The sequence below is a fragment of the Toxoplasma gondii genome, chromosome Ia (genome assembly GCF_000006565.2).
Source record: "Toxoplasma gondii ME49 chromosome Ia, whole genome shotgun sequence".
NCBI classification, from domain to species: Eukaryota; Apicomplexa; class Conoidasida; order Eucoccidiorida; family Sarcocystidae; genus Toxoplasma; species Toxoplasma gondii.
In genome coordinates, this window is record NC_031467.1 from 365,587 (window position 1) to 384,893 (window position 19,307).

The 19,307-nt window shown below is 51.1% G+C and overlaps 1 protein-coding gene across 1 annotated transcript; it reads left to right on the forward strand.

Moving 5' to 3' along the window:
* Positions 1-1,117: 1,117 nt before the first annotated feature.
* Positions 1,118-18,934, forward strand: TGME49_293500 (hypothetical protein; the record flags this gene model as incomplete). The annotated part of the gene is made up of 22 exons (XM_018782194.1): positions 1,118-1,244; positions 1,572-1,613; positions 1,906-2,034; positions 2,847-2,900; positions 4,110-4,187; positions 4,882-5,001; positions 5,186-5,388; positions 5,769-5,838; positions 6,542-7,057; positions 7,396-7,764; positions 8,680-8,775; positions 9,214-9,470; positions 10,441-10,534; positions 11,098-11,352; positions 11,822-11,941; positions 12,318-12,362; positions 13,063-13,722; positions 14,164-14,299; positions 15,064-15,255; positions 16,011-16,536; positions 16,973-17,672; positions 18,214-18,934. The coding sequence occupies 22 exons, from the start codon at positions 1,118-1,120 to the stop codon at positions 18,738-18,740; spliced, it is 5,316 nt and encodes a 1,771-aa protein (XP_018638622.1). The 3' UTR covers positions 18,741-18,934.
* Between the last annotated feature and the right edge of the window lie 373 nt (positions 18,935-19,307).

The window sequence follows — 19,307 nt, forward strand, 5'->3', positions numbered from 1 at the left end:
TGCAGGTCGCGTGTGGCTCGTTCGCGTCCTCGCAGCGACAAGAGACAAGATTTTCCGGCTGACTTTGAATGATTTTTCCAAGCAAAAAACGCGAGAGCAGGTGCAGATACCGCTCTCTGCTGAGGGACTCTCTTGTAGGGCTGTAGATACTCAGTACCCGTCCAAGAATCTGAGATTTAAGGTGAGCCCCGAGATGAAACTTGGAAAAACAGCTTCTTTGCTGTCGATCTCAGTCTGGAGCTCGAGTTTCACCTGTAACTGTGACGTCTCTTGTCACCCAAGTAAATCCAGCAGCGCTTGCCAGGTTCCTGGCAGATGTTTTCAGGACCTGTTGTGTTGCTTGCATTCGGGGTGTATGATCCAATGATTGATGAAAGGATCATGCAGGCACAAGTGCGTTCTTTTTGAGAGCTTGAACTTCCCACACTCTCAAAAAAACGCTTTAAAGAAATCTCTGATTGAAGAGAAAGTTGAGAAAGCACTCCGCGGAACACCGCCAGAGTACATGTGCTCAAAATCCAAGTTTATCGCACACTCTCGGTTTCTACAGCGATCTTGTTTTCTAAACTGTTACGGATGTCACTCGCGTTGCACGTTTCGAATTCTGCGCGGCGCAGCTTGTCATCGGAGTCGAAATCGAGAACGCAGGAGCAGAGGCCTGACGGAACGCTCTGAGTTTTCTGGACATGCCTCTTCGTATCTGAACCATGCAAGACTGGTACACTTGTTCACGAGTGGGAGTGAACTTTTTGTGCACACATTTCTCAGAAAAAGATGCATTGTTTCCCCTTGTTACCTCATTACCATTCAAATAGTCGTACCCCCGTTCGAGCGTTAGGCGCAAATCACAGCTTTATTGGGAACTCTCTGTGCCAGAGATCACAACTTTTGACTCTCGCTTCGGTCTCTCAGTACAGGCATGAAAACCGAATACGAATGTGACTGTCAAAATCGCATATATATATATATATATATACATATACAAATATATGTATACATATCAAGGATGTCCTTTCTTTGATGAGTCTGATATCCAGCTGGATTCCGTTGATATCTTTGTTTCCGACGATGTATGATCACGGAACGTCTTGTAGATTGTTTTCTTTGCTTTCTCAGGATGACACCGAAACGCCCTGTTAGTCGGGCCTGCGTTGCCGCGGCAGCGACCCCGAGGTGGTTGTGTCCACTTTTCTCAGCTTTTCTTTGCTTTTCTGCCGCGATCGGTTTTGCCGTTGAAGCTCTCGGTGAGACATGCGTACTTCCTTAATTGCCTGAAGTTCTTCACAAAAAATCGACCCCACCCTCTGTGGAAAGTCTGCTGTCTGAGGACGCAGATATCATGGCTAGACCGTGTATGGCCGTTACGAAACGCTGTTTTTCCACGTCTGCTTGAGGTGCCACGGATGCAAAAGACTTAACCCTCATTTCCCAAGAGACTAAAACCTGCGCAGTCGTGTGAATGAAGTTGTTTCATCGAGACATTTGGCTGTTCTTGAAGGGCGTGGGTCACGTGTCATTCGATCCGTGAGCTTGCTCTTCTCGACTTCTGTCGGGGTTTCGTTTGTCAACAGGTGCGACGCAGACGGAGACGGCAAGTCATTCCGAGTTCACTAGTGAGTCGGGAAGTTCAACTACTCAGATGAACATACACTGGACGCCACCGCGTATTTTTGGTTCCATACAGGACACTGCACTCTGGGACTTGCACCTTTTTCGTTTGAAACACATTCGCTGTCTGTCAGCATCGCCCCGGGTTGTCCCTTCTCCAACCAGGCACGTGGAAAGGCGTCTTCACTCGTAGCCGAAAGTATCTCGGCGTGGAGTGAGGCGATAACGCTGTTCGTGGGAAGAGTTAATGCCGGGCTAAACGTCGAGCAGAGCTTTTTTCTTTTCCTTGCCTCTCAGAAAATGTCGCGGCGGTGCTCAGCGACCCTCGGGGGCAAGTCCTCACTCTGGACAGCGACCTCTCAGGTCTCTCCGAGCTTCTATTTAGCTACGAATCCACCATCGCAAGGTTGTCGGGAGATTCTGCAAGTAAGTGTCTAAGTGACGCTGATTTGGAGGGGCTCGCTCTGGAGTATCTTACACCTCATGCTCTCAGGATACAGCGGAAGAAGGATGTGACTGAAGGCAAATTCCACTCCCTGTATGATGGTAGTGAACCTAGTAGTATCTGAGTAATAGTTTTCTCTCGCAGAAGCATGCACACGATTCACGTGAAAAGAGAAGTTGCCACCACCACATAAAAGGGCAATACTTGATTAGGGCATTTTCAGGGTTTACAGACTCGCATTCCAGAGGAGCTCTCAGAAGCGCCTCTGGTGTGTGATGCTACTTAGGTGAGACATGTTCCTTCGTCCACCAGATGATGAATATCCAGTTCGACAGGGAACACATGCTGCTCTGTGCGTAGCTCCATGGAGCCTTTCAATCAGAAACATGCAGCAGAATAACCATGTACAAAGGAGAACATAGGCGCTTTAATTCGACGTTTCACACACCCTTTCACACGCCTGTCTATTGAGCTGCACTTTGTCTTTTATATGCTACCTCCCATTCCACAGTTGCGCACGATCCATTTCCGGACTCAACCGCCCACGGAGGAAATCAAACTATGCTCGCATGTACATTTGTTAATATCTGGAACTCTACAGAGAGAAGGACAGCATGGTAAAATCGAGATGGGAACTCTTTTTCGTACAGGTGTCGGGTGTCTGACCACTTCCAATCCTCTTTGTTGGAAGCCAAAATACATTTCAAGTGACTCGAGTGTCCCGATGTCACATGCGGAACACGTGAAACATTTGTTTCTGCATTTGTCCTGTGTGCCTCTCGTTGCTCGTTAGGTCCGGTTTCCCCGGAGGAGGCAAGAACGAAAATCACTGAGTTGCTCCAAAAGGGTGAGTCCTTAGTTTGATTGTTACACGGATTCGACTTTTCATTCAAGCTCAAATCTGTTTGCAGATTCCCAATTTTCTTTTTGCCACTGCTACAGGCACTAAGATATGTATATGGTCAGATATCTATGTGGCTAGTTATAAGACTTGTGAAGTACAGCCTCCGCGAGGGCGAAGGAGTGTTGACTCCTCTCGTCTCACTGGTTTCATTCAATATTTGTTTCACAGTGAAGCGTTTGTGAGCTTCAGAGGTGCTCGGAAAGTCTCACCTAAAAGAAATAATCATATAACTTGTGAAACCTGATGATAGATCGGGACTGAGCTTTCTTCCAATCAACTCCCCGTCTACGGTTGATATCCGCTCTCGTTTATTCACCAGTAGGTAGCAATGCAGCGGCCACCTCGACCGTCGAAACTTGGGAGGATTCCACTTTCAAAGCTTTTAGCTAGAGTGATGGAACTCCTTCTTTGGAGTCTCGAGGGCATTCTAACAAGGAACTTGGCATCAGTAGACGAATCCAAGTCCAGAAACCGCGTTTAGCTGACTCGCGAAGCGTCACCATTAATGCATTGCCATAACCACCGACAAGGACTTGCTTGAGTGGGAACCGTGAAAATACCCCTGCAGAAAATAACAAACAAGTGCTGGATTCGAATGGCCTGCGGCAATCAGGGGTCTTCACATCGTTGAGGTTCTAGGCGCCGTACGTGGATAGACGGATGGCTTAGTTCCTGGGAACGCGTATTCTTTTCTCGAGCATAGATTCACACAAACAAGTTGCCAGGATGTCCGATGAGGTTTTAACGCTAGGGCTCTAACGCTGTTTCTGAATTTCGTTACTTCTACTGATGCCGGGTGTCTAGTCAGAATACCCTATGTATTCCAAAGAAACAGCTCTATCAGTGGAGCGTTTAGACGAAATCTGAACTAACCTCACGAGTGTTGCTTCTGACATGCAATGTCCGTTGCACGTCAAGGAATTATAGGTCCCCCTGCAGCGCGTGGATACACCTCAAAAGCGGTGTGTGGGCATCACGCCCCTGTGTGAGCTTCTCCTTTCCACCTCCGTTTCTTCGCGCCCAGCGCATGACGACACTTGTTGTCCTTTCATAACCACTGGAAGAACCTCTGAAACTATGTGGGACGCACCGAGTCCACCCACACGTCGAGAGTGTCCTGTGGCCTTCCTTTCGTCATTGCTCTTGTTTTAGGTCGCTGGCGGCTCCCGTATCCACGGATCTATCGTGTGATTGAAGTTTTGACAAAGGACTTTGTTGAAGCGAGAACTGGTGAGTCTGGGACCGACTGAAAGTGGCGGTTATCTGGACATCGAAAGTGTATATCCGGGTCAAAGTGTAGAGTGCGTTCTTCGTCCTCTTCCTACTCAGTGCCTCGGCAAGTGGCTTTGGTACAGGAGACACCGGCGCGATTGTGAGTGGACGCTGTGGTGGTTGGCCTCTTTCATGTTGTCCATCACTCCCTGCATTTCTCTGTTGTCTGGTGGAACGCTGAAGTGTACAGACACCCTCAAAGTCGTGGGCGCATTTCGGGTCTTCGAATTCTACTTGCTGCACGAAAAACGGGTAGCTCTCGAAGAGAGCCTGTGTTTCTCTTTCAAACAACGTCGTGAAGACTACGCAACGATAGAAAAAGAGAGAAAGAAAGAAGTGTACGGAGGGAGAGAAACGACTGCGGAGAGGAAGCGAAAGACATGAGAGGCGGAAGGTGAAGTGGAGGAGAGAGAGAAAGAGACATAGGACGAGGGTGAAGAGCGGTAGCAAGGTCGATGCAAGGGTACGAGGTCACGTGCGTCGCCTGTCGAATTCGCCACCGTTTTCATTACGAACTCCGTTCCTTTTCGTTTGTCTCAGAAAGTGGCATTTTCAATCTTCCAGTTCGTTTCCTGCAAACACACTTCCCCGCCGCGTCTCAGTAGTCGACTTGTTCGTCGTTTCTCCTCCCCTTCCTCTGCTTGTGGCTCAGGCTCTGGTCTGCCGTGGTGGATGGCGCCTCCGCCATATAAGAAGAAGCCCAAGGACGGTCCGGTCTCTTTCGGCATTTCCAAGAGAGGATGGGAAACCTGCAGTCGCAAAAACCTCAAAGGTATGAGGGGGGTGCCGCCCTGGAGTTCGGGGCTGCTAGACATGACGTTCGGGGATCTCGACGAGGAGTCTGCCTATCCGCAGGCGTCTTCCTCGGACGTCGGGGGACCTACTCCGGACCTCCGAACAGGCCCTGAACATGCGAAGCCGTTTGTGTCGCGTGTCGCTGCTGTCTTTTCTTGAAGGATTCGCCGTCGGTCGCACGCTCCCCGAAGTGCTTGACGACCTCCAAATTCAAATGCAGGCCCTGGTGGAGACCGTGTTGGTTGGCGAGTTCGGCGTCTGTGGTCCGTTCTTCCTAAATCAGAAGAGAAATCAGTACTTCGACTGTATCGACGCGAAGAATCAAGACGTCATTTTCCCGTTGTATTTCGTCTCTACCACCAACGTACGCAGACAGCCTAAGCCCTGACGCCTCCACAGCTGTCAAGTCTTCGAATGACTCAGGTTTACATAAATCCTCGAGCACCCGACCCTCCGCAGTGGTCAAACCGCTCCTGAGGGAACGTGTGTTTCTCTTCTCTTCCTTGAGAAAGCAGAGGCTCCGGGTCGTGAAGTGAATCGTTTCTGCTTCGGAACGTACTCGAAAGGGGGCTGCTGCTGGCTCGATTCCCAAGTGGCGGTCGAACCTCGTCTCTGTTTCGGAAGGCGAGTGGGCATAAGGAGACGAAAATGAATCGTATCCAGCTAGAGATTCGTGTGTCAGAGATGGCCACTCCTCTTTCTGAACTTGCGACTGTCTCGCTCGCGCGCGCCTCTCCTGTTCAGGCCCGACATGTCCGTGTGAGTCCTCAGGACTCATTCGAATTGAACTGCGCCGCCAACTGTGAGGCTGAAGGTGAGTTTCTTCTTCGGCCGCGACCCAAGACAGCATGCAGAGAACCACGAAATCGGATTATGTGGCGACCTGGAAGTCAGCGTCTGAGACGAATGAACAAGTACCAATATGCACAGGTGGATGTGAGTAGTCCTTGGACGGTGTGGACCTCCTTCTTGGCTTCTTGCTCAGATCTGTCGCACAAAAACTCCTCTTGCCGCCGCCGCTTCCGTTTTTGCGTGTTTCATTTCGGGGTCGAAGTATCTGTAGTGGTTTCGTAAGCTGCACCACACTTCTCGTTTGCTGCCTCTGACTTTCCGTCAGAGAGTCTGGAGAGACTCTGAAGTCCTCTGCCTCGATGCTTAACCAGTTTTACACCACTGCAAAAGCGGTTTCTCCAACAGTTGGACTAGTTCTTCTCGTGGCAAAACAAACGCTTTTTTGCTGTACTACATTCAACAAAGGACCCCCAAGGATCTCTCTGAGAGATGAGCATTCAGACTTTGAACTCCCTTACGCTTCGCCATTTTAACGGCGCTTTGTTGTAGTCCTAGATTTCCTGCGCTCGTCTTCACGGGCGAGGCTGCCGCCTTTTTCGTCTCTTTCCCCCCGTTCGCTGTCACTCTGGCGTCCACCTTACCTGTCTCTTCTCCCGCCCCGTCCGCCTTTTCGCCTGCTGGAGATGTCCCGGTTTCCCTCGCGTTCTTTTCTCGTTGTGCCTCAGTAGACGCCATTTCTCGACGTCGCACGTGGGAAGCCTTCTTTCAAGGGTCTCTGGCAGACGACCCCGAGTCTGGGCGTCTAGGGTACTCTCCGCTGCTCCCTTCGGAGACGGAGACTTCTCTCTCTCGCCTGCTTTTCTCTTCGGTCCCAGACTGGTCGCAGTTCAAGAATGGGAGTGCGGACCAGACCGACGCGCAGGCAGTTCTTTCTGTCGCACAAGAATTTGTGGACCTCCTGAACGCCTTCTACTCGGAGGTTTTCGTCTCTGAAAACCTACGTGGCAGCCAAGCCTCAGACGCCGCAGCCAGACCCATGCCTGGCGCCTTCCACGCGCGGAGCGTCCTCGCCCTCTTCGATGAACTGGAAATGAATTTCTGCTCGTGGGCGAAAGCCCAGGGCCTCATGAGTGGCGAAGGACAGAAGAGAAGGTACCAAGTCGCCAGCTGGCTTTCCGGCAAAGACCTGCGCGACACGCCGGTCTCCTTCCACCTTCTCGCTGGCATTCAAATTCAAGTCTGTAAGTGGAGAGTGTTTCCGCGGCGACACGGTCGAACGAGGCACTGTGCTGCAATCGTCGTCGACGATCTAATGTACCTTGCACCTGCAGGTGTACGGAACTCGACAACTCTATGGGCAGCGAACTTGACAGAAACCTCCATTGTCTGTATCTCAGAACTCCTGTACCGTACCTACATCTCATGAAGTCCGTTGCAGTCCAGATGAACTCTCATGTCTGTGAGAATCTCGTAACTCCTGCTGACTCTCACATCTCTCAGCACCCAATCCGCGCTTCTCGTCGCCGTACAGCTTCCTGACACACTCCATTCGCTGCCTGTTTTTTCCACTCGTTTTCAGTGGACTTCCTGACCATGACGTCCGGGACACCATGGGACCCTTCTGCCTGGTGGCGGCGGATCGAAAAAGATCTGGCAGTGAATCCTCTCTCCGATGTGGCTGCATATCACTCGGGCATGCGAAGACTCGCCGCAGTGTCTCGACAGTTCATTCAGAAGTTTCTCGCCCCTTTGCCAGTTGCGCTGCGAGCGGCCCTTCTAGCCCTCGTCGGTCGCTGGGCTGCGGAATGGGCGAAGGAAGCATCTCTTCCAGAAGATCGGGAATTCGCGGCTCCGCCATCTGCCGCCGAGACTTCTGAGAAGTACTTCGACTTCAGCGACAGAAAGGGGAGGGCGCCGAAACTCTTCTTCCTCACCACACTCACTGGCGGTAAGAACACGCTCCGGCTCCGGGCAGGGGGGAGGCAAAGTTTGTGGAGCAGCAGACTCAAGCAGCAGGATGTGATGAATGCACTTTATTTCAACAGACGAAAAGAGACGCACACATCGCGAGTTCTGTCGGATGCCCCGGTGTACCACTGAGACCACATGGCTGAATATAAAGACGCGTGTTAGTAAGCTGTATATGAAGGCATGTATCTCTCTAGGTATATATATATATATATATATATATATGCATGCGTCTATGTGTGGCCGATAATGCTAAGATAGAAGCAACCAAGACACATTTAGTTTTTGCAGGGTCGGTCTAGTGCCTCGCTGTAGTGTGCCGATCACACAGCTCCTTGTCCTCGGAAAGATATGGCGAGACGAGATGTGCGAAGGACTGGAGACTGTTTCTCGATAGATATTTGAGAGTTCCATGCGAAGCATATGCCTGTGCATTGCAAGAGGCGAGTGCAACCCTTCCAGCTGTACGTTCAGGAGTCGCTTGTACCTGTACAAAGCAGTGACTGATGCCTTCTTCACCCACAGAGTTGCTCAGCACTCGCTTTGTTCACGAGAAACGAAAGCGTCAAAAGACGGAAGTCTGTTTTACAGGCCCAAGTGATTCAACAATTTTCTCATGTGACCGTTTGCATGATGAGACTCTAAAACAAGTAGAAACAGATGCCTACTTAGCCGTTTCCCTGTGGTTTTACTCTTTGACATGGAAACCTAAAGAGCAACTTCAACACGGGAGACAGACTCACTACGAAGTCGCATTTTTTCGTGTTCGAGTGAGGTCTCTATGTGCGGAAACAAGCTTGCAGCTGCAACTCCCGGTCTCTAGAGCCGTGTGTAAACGCATCGCAGGATGTGGTCTCTGGGCATGTATGTCATCGGTATTTTTTTCTCTTTTTAGGACGGAGTCCGGCAGAAGCGGCTGCCCGAAGCATCAGCGAATCCTTTCGAATGGGCGATGGCGCAAATCTCAGCAGGATAGTCGCAAGTTCTTCCAGTAAGTTCTTCGATAAGACATTCGTTTTTTACCAGTGTCGCTTCAACTCGTTCTTCTTCCCGAATTCCTTCTTTTCGCATTCTCACTTTTGCACTTGGTCGACTCTGTTGTGTTTGCTTCTGCGCTCCAGTCGGCGCACCTCCAGTGTCGCGCTCGTTCCCTGTGTCGGTTTTAACTGCGTCAATATCCTTCCACTCTTCTCCACCTTCCCGACTGCGTGCCTAAGTTCTCTGTATTCCTCGGTTTTCACCTTCTCCTATCCTTCTCTCTAGTTGCTGTCTCTACGCCTGATCGGTTGTCTCAAGTCTCCGTCTCCACCTGCCACCGCCTGCGTCGTCCTCTTGCCTCTGGAATCTTTATTCCTCTCTTGCCAGTCTCCTTCTGCACTCGTTTTCGCCGCTGGTTTCTTCTCTTCGCCACCCTCTGTGCTTCGATCAGAATCGAAAAAGGTGAAGATGTCCTACCTGCCGATTGGCCGGGTTGTCCACGTCGGAGCGTGTCCATCATTGGGTCCAGGCATGTGGGCGGCCTTTGCGGATCCGACCGGGTTAACGTCCGGATCTTTGTCTCTCTCTCGCACGTCTCTTCGTCGTGCGTTCGAGCTAATTGCTTCCTCGAGTTCAAACGCGCTAGCTCCTTTCGCAGCTGCCGCGAGCGTCCTCGAGCAAATCAAGGTCTTGGGTGCCGATCTCGAGGTAAATTTCCAGCGCCTAGGGAAACCAAGTGGCTTTCGGTTGCTCCTGTGTTCAACTGACGCGTCTGCGTTTCCTCGCACGATGGCCGGTGCCCGAGACACACTCCGACTATACGCTCAACAGAAGGATTCCAGGCTACCCTAGTTACTTTTGCTATATTGAAACCTGGTCTTAACTTGGCGTCGCGCCGACAGGTCTTGTCCTAGCTCCGAGCGTTACCCCGGCTGGCCCTGTCGCAGGAAGGGAACTGTTTCCAGCTTCACATTATTCACCTCCTTACTTGCGTTTCCGTACCCTGATCGTCTCTTTCCTGTTCTATTATACACGGGGGACTACAGGGTAGACGCGAACAACACTGTTCGCCTCGATCGCGCTGCGTTGACACAGTAGAACTCAAATCTGAGTTGACAACTTGAGCAGCGGCTTGGGGACGGAGGAGATGGCAACTTATTTGGACCAATCTAAACGTGTGGTTCGAAAGTCGTTTTCCGGAGAACTAAGGCGATCTCATATTTGCTCATTCTCCCGCGGCGGAACAGAGATTGCGAGTTGTGTTTCGCGATCCGAGGATATCTCTTCATGCGTGAATGAGGCGCTTTGACCTCGCAGAACGCAACGAGGGACAAACAAGCCCGCGTCCAACTTCCTTCTGTCGTTTTCGCTTTCTTCTCGCGGAAGGGTGCTGTGGATAGAACTAACTTGTTGTCATATATCTTTCGCTCATCTCTGTATTGCTTCCAACCGGTAGAGGATACACTGAGTCTCTGTGAGAGACGTCTATCACTGGGAAACAGACGGAAGTGTTTATTGTGCTGCTTGACTCTTTCGTGTCCGGTCTACAAAACGTTTTGCAGAGAAAGAGAAACTTCTTTTCCCCTGTTTTCTCTCTGTGTTCCCTATCAGAGAAAACGTTTCACTGGGAAGAAAGTCAGGGATGTTTTCGTGCGTCGCCCTTCTTTTGTTATTGCAGGGCGCCACGGAAGCAGAGCTGCCTCTTGCCCTCTTAGAGAGTCGCATGGTGCGAACCAAGTTCGCACAAGAATACCACTGTGCAGTGGCGAAACGTAAGTCGTGAATTTGAGGAAGATGTGAGGACAGTGACGCTGGCATTGGTTTTCCAGAGGTCTGGAATTTTCTTTTTTTCAAGTCTTGCATTCTGGTCGCCGTGCTCTCGAGCTACCTTCTTCGAGCTTTTCAGTTCAGTCGCTTGAGAAAGACGTTGCTCCTCACCAAAAAACGGCGTCGACGTTCAAACGGCCTCGCAGTTCTCCTCTCGAGTCTGTTGTCAGTTGGATTCATGACAGCACTTCCCTCTCTGCGTTTTTCCTTCGTGGCTGAACCCTGCTCTCTGTAGCTGCCTCTTGCGCTGGTTTTGAGGCGGCTTCTTCTCTTGCTGTCATCTTCTTTGTTTTCGCGTTGTTCGCCTTCTCACCTGGTGCGGTTCTTTCCATCTCGCTTGCGAGAGAAACAGTGGGCCGTGCATTTCGTTAACTCGCTTTTCTCTCGCCCCTCTCTGCGGAGCGTCTCCCCCGGCGCACAGCTCTTCAGCGCCATGCCTCTTCCACCGACGCCGACAGAGGACCGGACCTCATCGTTTGCACGGTCCTGTCGCTCACTCTGTTTCCAGGTGAACTTGCGCGCTATCTCCGGAGGTCGACAGCACGCACCAAGGCGGAGCTGGAAGCTCTGGTGCAAGACACAGTTGTCGAGATCGCCTACAATGAGCCCCTGCCGGCGCCCAGATCCGCGAGCACACGAGGAGACTCCAGTTCACTGATGCCGCCAGACGACGGCCTCTTGGAGCGCCCCAAGCTCTACATTTCGTGCAGTTTTGCGAGAGATGCTGAAGAGCGCAATGCCTTCGTCGACTTCGTCATGGCCAGTAAGAAACGCGAATTCAAGAAAACAGGGTTTGCGCGAGGAGGAATCAAAGGAAAGGGTACAGAGTTTGAGAGGCTTGAAATGTCGAGAGAGACCAATCCTTGCATGACAAGCGCCTGTCTGAGATGTGCCGTGATCTCCAGCTGCCCCACGTTTCCTAACCAGTTCAATTCTTCGGGGTAAGGTGGCAGATGCTGTTCGCGTGGCTGTCTCTGACCTGGTGCACAAAGCGAAGCCAGTGGAATGAATCCTCGAATGGAGAGGCACACAGACGCCCCTCCTTCTTTGCATGTGCACTACATCTACTCCGTTAGACTTTCTCTCTCTGAGAAATGGGTAGAGGGTAGTCCACCCCGTCTGCTCCTTGACGCGCACAGGGCATTTCTGGGCACCAAAGTTGATACTCGCTTGAGACGCCAGCGTCGACGGCGTTTACCTTCTTGCGCACCCGCGTCTTTGATTTTCCTCAGGGCGAACCACAGGACGATTTTGGCGCGGCATTCGAGGAGTTTTCAGAAGCGTCAAACGCAGAGTTCTTCGCCTCTTTCGACGACCGATCCAGCGACCAGCTGAGGCATCTGGGGACGCCCGTGAGAAATGCGGAGCGGGACCTCTCGTCTTTTGATGTTGACATCGAGTGCTCTTGTGACGTATTTGTTTCTTGACATGATTTACAGGTGCTCTGTGAGACTTGAAACGTTCACTGTTGGCCATGGAAAACTCAAATTGCCTTCTGTTTCCTTTTTCTTTCGAAACTTGATGTTATCCATGGACTCTGTGTTTACATGTTTCATCGTGATAACCATGGCGTTTTGTTAGTTATGCCAAGAACGATCCCAGATGATCCTGATAGTCGGCTTCATTTTGACACATGATGAGCAAGAGGTGCTCTCTTTTTCGATCGATCCACATTTGATATTCCTCTCAGATGTCGTATCTTCTTGCTTTCGCTCTCTGTCTGTTCAGAGGCTTGCGTGAGTGTTGAACAGCCACCTACGAGTGTTATCCCCGGTAAGTGAAGGTTGTGTCGTTTTCAAAATCTCGTGTGTCTTTCTCTGGAAAAGTTTCAGGGGCTTCTTGTTTTTGCGTTGTTCTCGGCTTATTCGGTACTAGGAGACACGCAAGAACTCCACGCGCAAGCATAAGCATGTTTCTTTCGCTCTGTGTATGTCTATGGAACCTGGATCTGGTGAACGGGATCCTTCTCGACCGAATCCAGGAGTTAAGCTTGGCTTAATTCACCTGGCGTAAGTTTAAGCAACATTCAAGAGCGTCCTCGCTGTTGTCCAGGATATGTATCCTTCGATTCGCACTTTTCAGTTCCTCTCGTAAAAACGAAACTGTCTCCGGTTCTCTTCCGTCTCGTAGTGTCACTCGCCCGTGTCCCCCACCACTCTTCTCCGTTCTTCAGATGGCATTGCACAGGAATTTCTCGGATTCCTTCCTGCCGCAATTTCTCCCTCAAGGCCACTTTCAGTTGCTCGCACATGCGCGTCTTTTCTGGTGTGTGCTTTCTTCTCTGTGAAATCTTGCTTTGCTCGATTTCTCTTCTTTCTCGACTTCTCCTCTGCAGTTTCGGTCCAACACAGACACAGCTTCACGCTATCGTTTTGTCTGCTGCTTCGGTCTGGTGTCTTTCCTCTCTACACATTCGCTTTTTAGGGCTGCCTCGACACCTGCACAGTGCCACAGTGCCTCCGTTTTTCTGCAGCTTCGATTCGTCAAGCACAGAGGCCGGCGGCGTGGCGAATGGACGCTTTGACGCACCTGCATCTTCCGCGTTCCTACGGTCCCTACCTGTTCTCTTTGCTCCAAGATCTGCCGGCAATGGATCGCCCTTTCGATCTTCGAGCGTCTGGACAGCTTTCCGAAAACAGCGTTGTTCTCGCGACAGATGTCGATGACACGCTGATCGCGTCGGGAGGGTGGAAAATTAGACACCCTCCCGTCTACATCGGTGGCGCGGATACGATGTACAGCATGAAGACGGGGTACCCTGGCATGGGTCCGCTTTACTATCTGCTGACTCGTAGGCCTGGAAAGCAGGAAGAGGTGTTGCATGGAACGCCTCCCGCTTCCCCTACGACGTCGACGACTTCTGGTGCGACCGATTCTTCTTCTGCCTCGCTGATCAGGGCTGCAGGGCAGGACTCACCGCCAGCGCGCGAGCAGAGTCGGGTGCTCCCACTCATCATGCTCACTGCGCGTTTGTCTATGAAGTTCCTCAGACCCATCTTCAGACCCCGCTCTCTCTACACCCAGATGGCTAGGCTGTATGACTACGGAGCCGCCATGATGACGAAAAGTCTCTACGTGGCAGAAAACAGCCTTCTGATGGAAAATCCGCAGCCAATCGTCACAGCGATTCGAGGTAACACGCGAGCATCTGTGTTGTCTGAGAAAAAAGTGGTGAATTCCTGAACACGGCCCCATGACGGGAAGTTGAAGGTATGGGTTTTCATGCAGTCTCCTGTTTCCCACCTTGCGTGCTGCTCGTCGAGCGGTAGGGAAAAATAGCATGAAAGAATGGAAGAGACACGGGTAGTTCAGTACTTCGTGGTGTCTACTTGCTGTTCGTATTTAACCGACGAGTGCTTATCGAGTTCCTTCCGTCTGTTTAGTCAGTGCGGCCACCATTTTGTGTAGCCTTTCGCGACAAAGTTATTCAGGAAAGCCTTGAAAAAGTACACTTGGGCAACCAGCTTCTTTTTTCTGCAAGATGTTGAGGATCATTGGAAAGCAAAAACGCCACCAAACTGGTATACAAATTTGGGAATAGCTGTTGTTCCTGGAGCTGCGTCATTGACTGCAGGAAAAGGTCGTCGAGGATTGAACAAAGTGAATGGTATTGAGATTTACATGCGACAAGCTGCCGACGGCACTGCAGATCCTTCCTTGCCCCTTACACCCGCTACCAGATTCATGTTCGCCGGCGACACTTTTGAACGGTAAGACGTGTAAGAAGAAACGAAAGTTTCCCCATGGAAGTTTTAAAAAGGCCTTGATTCTGGAGATGTATCTATTCTCGTCAGGTTTCAAGTGTCTATTGGCGTATTCGTGTGCTAAATCCCACTCTCCATTTGTTCCGAGATGGTACTGGTGTATGTCGACCAACGTATGAGTTACAATCAAGGCCATAGACCAGGTTATTCGTATGTCGTGTCGTTTTCGCTTCTTCTACATGCCTTTTCAATTGCCAGCGCCTCTATTATGTATATAACGTTTTCCCGTGGTTTGCTCAACTCGTTCTCCTATTCATAAAATCCCTGCTGGTGGCAGTCTTTCCAGATGCGTTTCTATGTGATGGCATCTGCATGCGCAGGCCGCCCCGGATTCTGTATCTCCTGTCTTCATGTCTTTCAGTTTTCCGCGCTTGTTTCATCCGTTCAGCTGCTTGATGGCAAGGCACAGTCTTGCGAGGTCGAGCCTGATCGTCGACAAGTGACTGCGAGATACGCAGAGTCACTGTATTTGGCTTGTTCGATTTCTTATGGCCACCATGTTATTTGCTTTTAATTAGTGATGTCCAGCGTATATTTTAAAACGTGAGACAGCCGGCTACAGATTTTTATCCTAGTTAGACTACTATTCTGGCAAGCATCTTTAGTCTTGATGAAACAAGCACACACACGTAGCTCGACACGGGCCAACCGGTTCGTCACACCACTTCTTATCGCCCTTTTTTCGTGTCTTTTCTTATGGTGCCTCCCAGAGACCTCGAGGCATGCATTGTTCTAGGAATGCGTCAACAAAAGTCGTTTCTAAGCTGCTTCATGCACATTGTCTTCGACGCTACCACCGCGGGCGGGTCCAGACAAGGTGCCTTTCCTCCTACGTTTGGCAGCTCCGACTTCCGCGACGCCGAAGAGCTGCCGCGTGACGTTATCCTCTTCAATCTTGCAAAGTATGTTTTTCGCCGGTTCGATCCAAAAGAAATGCTCGTATACACCTGTGAATCCAATTTAACAATATGAAAGAGAGAGCAGTGTTTCACCTCACCTCCGAAAAGGCCTCCAGCATACGCAGTAGTGTCGTTTTTGAGCTTTGCCAAATTGTTTAATCTGCCACAACCAGCTCCAGAAAGGCAACCTAGCACTGCCACTGCAATCCCAGAGACCATAAGTAGACCAACTTGAGGAATCGTCACATACTGAGGGTAGATACTGTCTGTTTACAAGTGATGCACGCGACCGACTCGTGCTTTCAGTGTTTCAGTGTCTTGCGTTCGTTTTCTGTTTTCTCTCTCACTCTGTCCTCGTCCGTTTCCTCTCTGCCCTTCTCTTCCTAGCGTCTGTGCCTTTTTCTGCGTGTTGTGTTCTTATGTGTGTCTGAGTGGTGTTTCATTTGCCCTCACAGTGTCGCTGGTCACGTCGATTCACTCGAGTTTCCGTTTGAGTTGTCGGTCTCTTCGTCGACGTCTCAGCTTTCTCGAACTGCCACCCATCTAGCTGTCGGCTGGGAGTGTTTACGAGATGTGACGTGTCTTGCCTCAGTTCGGAAAACGAGATGCGCCTGCTCTTGAAGAGATAAATCGGCTCGGGCTTCTTTTCGAGGGCGAATAAAGCAAACATACTCGGGATAACATCGGATCCGTGTGAAATCACATACCGTATCCCGTTGGCATCTGATGAAGATGAGATGATCGTTGTTTGCTCTCAGGCACGGTGTAAGCGAGGCTGTTGACCTGTCTCCGAAATCCACGGTGAATCGTCAAGGGGAATTTTCTGGAGCCCTGGGAGCAGCTGTCCGCTACGCTGTTCGTCTCCCGCCTGACGCTTTGCCTTCGTGGGGAGATGCGAGTTGCGAGCAAGTGCGTCTGGACTACGCGTGGCAGCTGTCTCAGCAGGTTGGCGTCCGGCTTCGTCACCTCTTGAACACCCTCCGGTTCTCCTGGAAGCGCGACAACATGTCGAATATCCTCGAACTCGAGTCTAGCCCGCCTCTCATTTTCCTCAACTGTTCTCACATCGAGAGAGCTGAGCCCGGCGATGGCCCGTCGATCCGTTTTCTGCCACCTGAGGAATCATCTCCGTTCTCAGGTCCTCTTCTGGATCAAAACGGTCGCGTGCGTGTCGACGGCCTCGGTCTCCCTATCGTCACCTACCGAACCGCGGTCGGCGCCGCCTTGCATGCGAGGTTTCTTAACCTGATCGACCAGAAAGATATGGCGAACTTGGCTGTCGCGGTAGGTGCCACAGACAACTCGAATGGATTGATAGGGCGCGGCCAGAAAGAAAACGTGTAACCGCAAGCTTGGAAACCGACAAGGAAACACGTTGGTGTTTGAACTCCTCGGTGGCAGGTACAACAACAAGGGAAACGTGACGACTTACAAATGACTCGAGACACACGACAATGTGTCAGTAGACAGAGGTGTGGGTGTCGGGTGCATGAAAAGCTAAGAGAGAGAAACACACAGCCAGACCATGAATCCATGCAAATGATGATTCGAGTTCCTGGGAAGCAAGACGACTTCTCGGTTTGCCGTGATGCGACCGACCCCCAACTTTGGACTGCAGGCTTTTAACCTGGCAGTCGGGTGAGCTGAGGCTTTTGTCTTGGGCTCGGAAAATCGAATTTGAGCAAGGCAGTGGGGTGTTTTGTCCCTGTTCTCTCTTCAGACGATTCGTCAGCAGCGGAATCTTGGACCTCCCGCAACAGAGGCAAGAGCAGAGCAGTGGACCGAGTTAATGGCGGACTTGCGGCTGCAGCAGTTGATCTTCGGGGACGTTCCGCCTGCGGCGTTTTTGGCGGCGCATTCTTTCTCGGTGAATTCTTCTCTCTCTGACTCCACTGGACAGCGTTTGCGGACCGTCACGTGTCGCACACAACAAGAGGAGACGTTTGAGCTCTTCGCAAAGGTTTTGCGATCCACGTTCGAGGCTGGACAAGCCTACCAAGCGGCGCTTGAAACGGCGTGGAGTGCGTGGACCCGAGCCTCGCGTCTCTACTGCGTGTATGAGCCCGAATTTCTTCACCTGTGCACCGCCGGCCAAGCCGAGCTGGAGTATTTAGTGCATTCGGTAGCTCGGGTTTCACCGTTCATTCCAGCTGAACCGTCGTCTACGACCGCGGAAATGTGTCAGATGCGAGGACAGGGAGGGGAAATCACAAAACCAGCTTACGAGCAGGTTCTCCTCGGCGTTCTAAGTCGCCTGTGCCTCGCCAATCTTGACGCGTGCCGTAACTTGCTCGCGCACTTGCAAGACATGGGGAGACTTGCACAGTGGAGAGTTGAAACGCCATCTGCTACGTCGACGGGTCCAGGACTTGTGCTTGACAGCTTCGGATTCGTCGCCTACCCTGACTCAAATCCGCGTGGTAAGTGATGGAGCGGAATCGGGGCGCACATTTTGCTTTTTAATTTCGCAGCAGGGCATCGCAATTTTACATCACGTGGTACGCAACAGCAAACCGAATGCTAATTGACAGAGTTAAGCCACACAGAGTTGAACTGTGGTTCCATTCAATACCCAAGGGAGATCGAGTTCGGGAACCACTATGTCCGTTGCTGAGAGACGAGGATTCGGAAATCGGGTGAAAAAGAATGTTCGGTGTTGAATGGTAGTGTGGTAGTGTACGACCCTATAGTGCAATAGCAGTCTCTCACAGAAAACTTGAACGTTGTAAGAAGGCGACTGCATGTTACCAGATATCTAAGGTCAGTCGCTGGCGACAGGGATGACGTCTTCGTGACTTACCCGAGAAGTCGTTTGAACGAGGAAGCAGAATCTCATCGGTATGGTGTGTTCACACGGATGCGTAAACGGTCGTTAATTCGATCGGTTGTTGCTAAATAGTATCAACTGGGAAGCGGTTTCATTCGTTCATGTTGACTCCGGTGTTCTGCATGCCCATGCAGGCGGCCTTCGTCGGAAACTCCGTTTACCATCGATACTCAAAGCGATGGTTCGCCAGACCCCTGCAGAAAAGCAGACAACATGGGCGGGGCAGTACGATGTGCCTCAGTGGGTAGAAACAGCTGCTGTGTGGAAGCAGTTCGAGGTTTGTCTCATCACGCCGCTGCAGCGACTGGCCACAAGGACTGCAGAGGAATTGGGGACTCGCCGGTGGGGCTTCCAGGCGTTTAAACTGGACGCCGCTGCTTCTGAACTCACTTACCCAAATTCGCCTATTTCGAGTCCCGATCTCCTTTTGCGCACCATTGGAGCAAAAGGTTTCAAACCTTCTCGGGGAACAGAGTCTGTGGAAGGAGGCAAGGCGGTGGATCTACCAGGGCCGCAACGCGGAATCGTTACAGGATATGGACAGGAGTTTGCAGAGAGGAATGCCTCGCCGAAGGAGCGTGCTGCCCAGCTGCTCGCTGTGCGCGATGAGAGAGCGAGAACTATCGCTGAGATGCAAGCTGTCTCCGCTTCTCAGGCATAATCGAGGAACTGTGACGAGTAACTAACGCACGTACTGGGTAAATCGACAACCACAAGAAGACAACTAACTGGAGTGTGTGCAGATGCAGAGCCACCGTACGAGTTCTCGAACTACCCGAGGGATGCGGCACGACGGCAAACATAGTGTGTCTTGCAAACGCGAACCAGGTTAAGAGTCCACAATTATGCGCTGGATGCGAGATTCGTGCATATGGGTGGAGTGAACGGACTTTCCAAGACGCAGAAAAATGCATGTAGTGTCGCCTTACGGTTACAAGATGAGGGCGCTTCCGTCGGAGACACTGGGAGGCGTGTCGCTGGAGGCGGCCTGCTCCTGCTTCCAGCTTCATGGCATCAGAAAGTGCTAATAATGCTAATTACAATGGTTTTTTTTTGTGGGAACGTCTTCCCAACTATGAGTTTTGCCTACTTCTCGCGCAAGTCGTGCTTTTGAAAAGCGCGTATAACTTTTGAATCTTTTTTTGTTTATTTTCGTACAATGCACAGCATAATCCGCTGTCCGAAAATTGCGCCAAATTCGACAGTGTTTGTGCCCGTCTTATTTGAG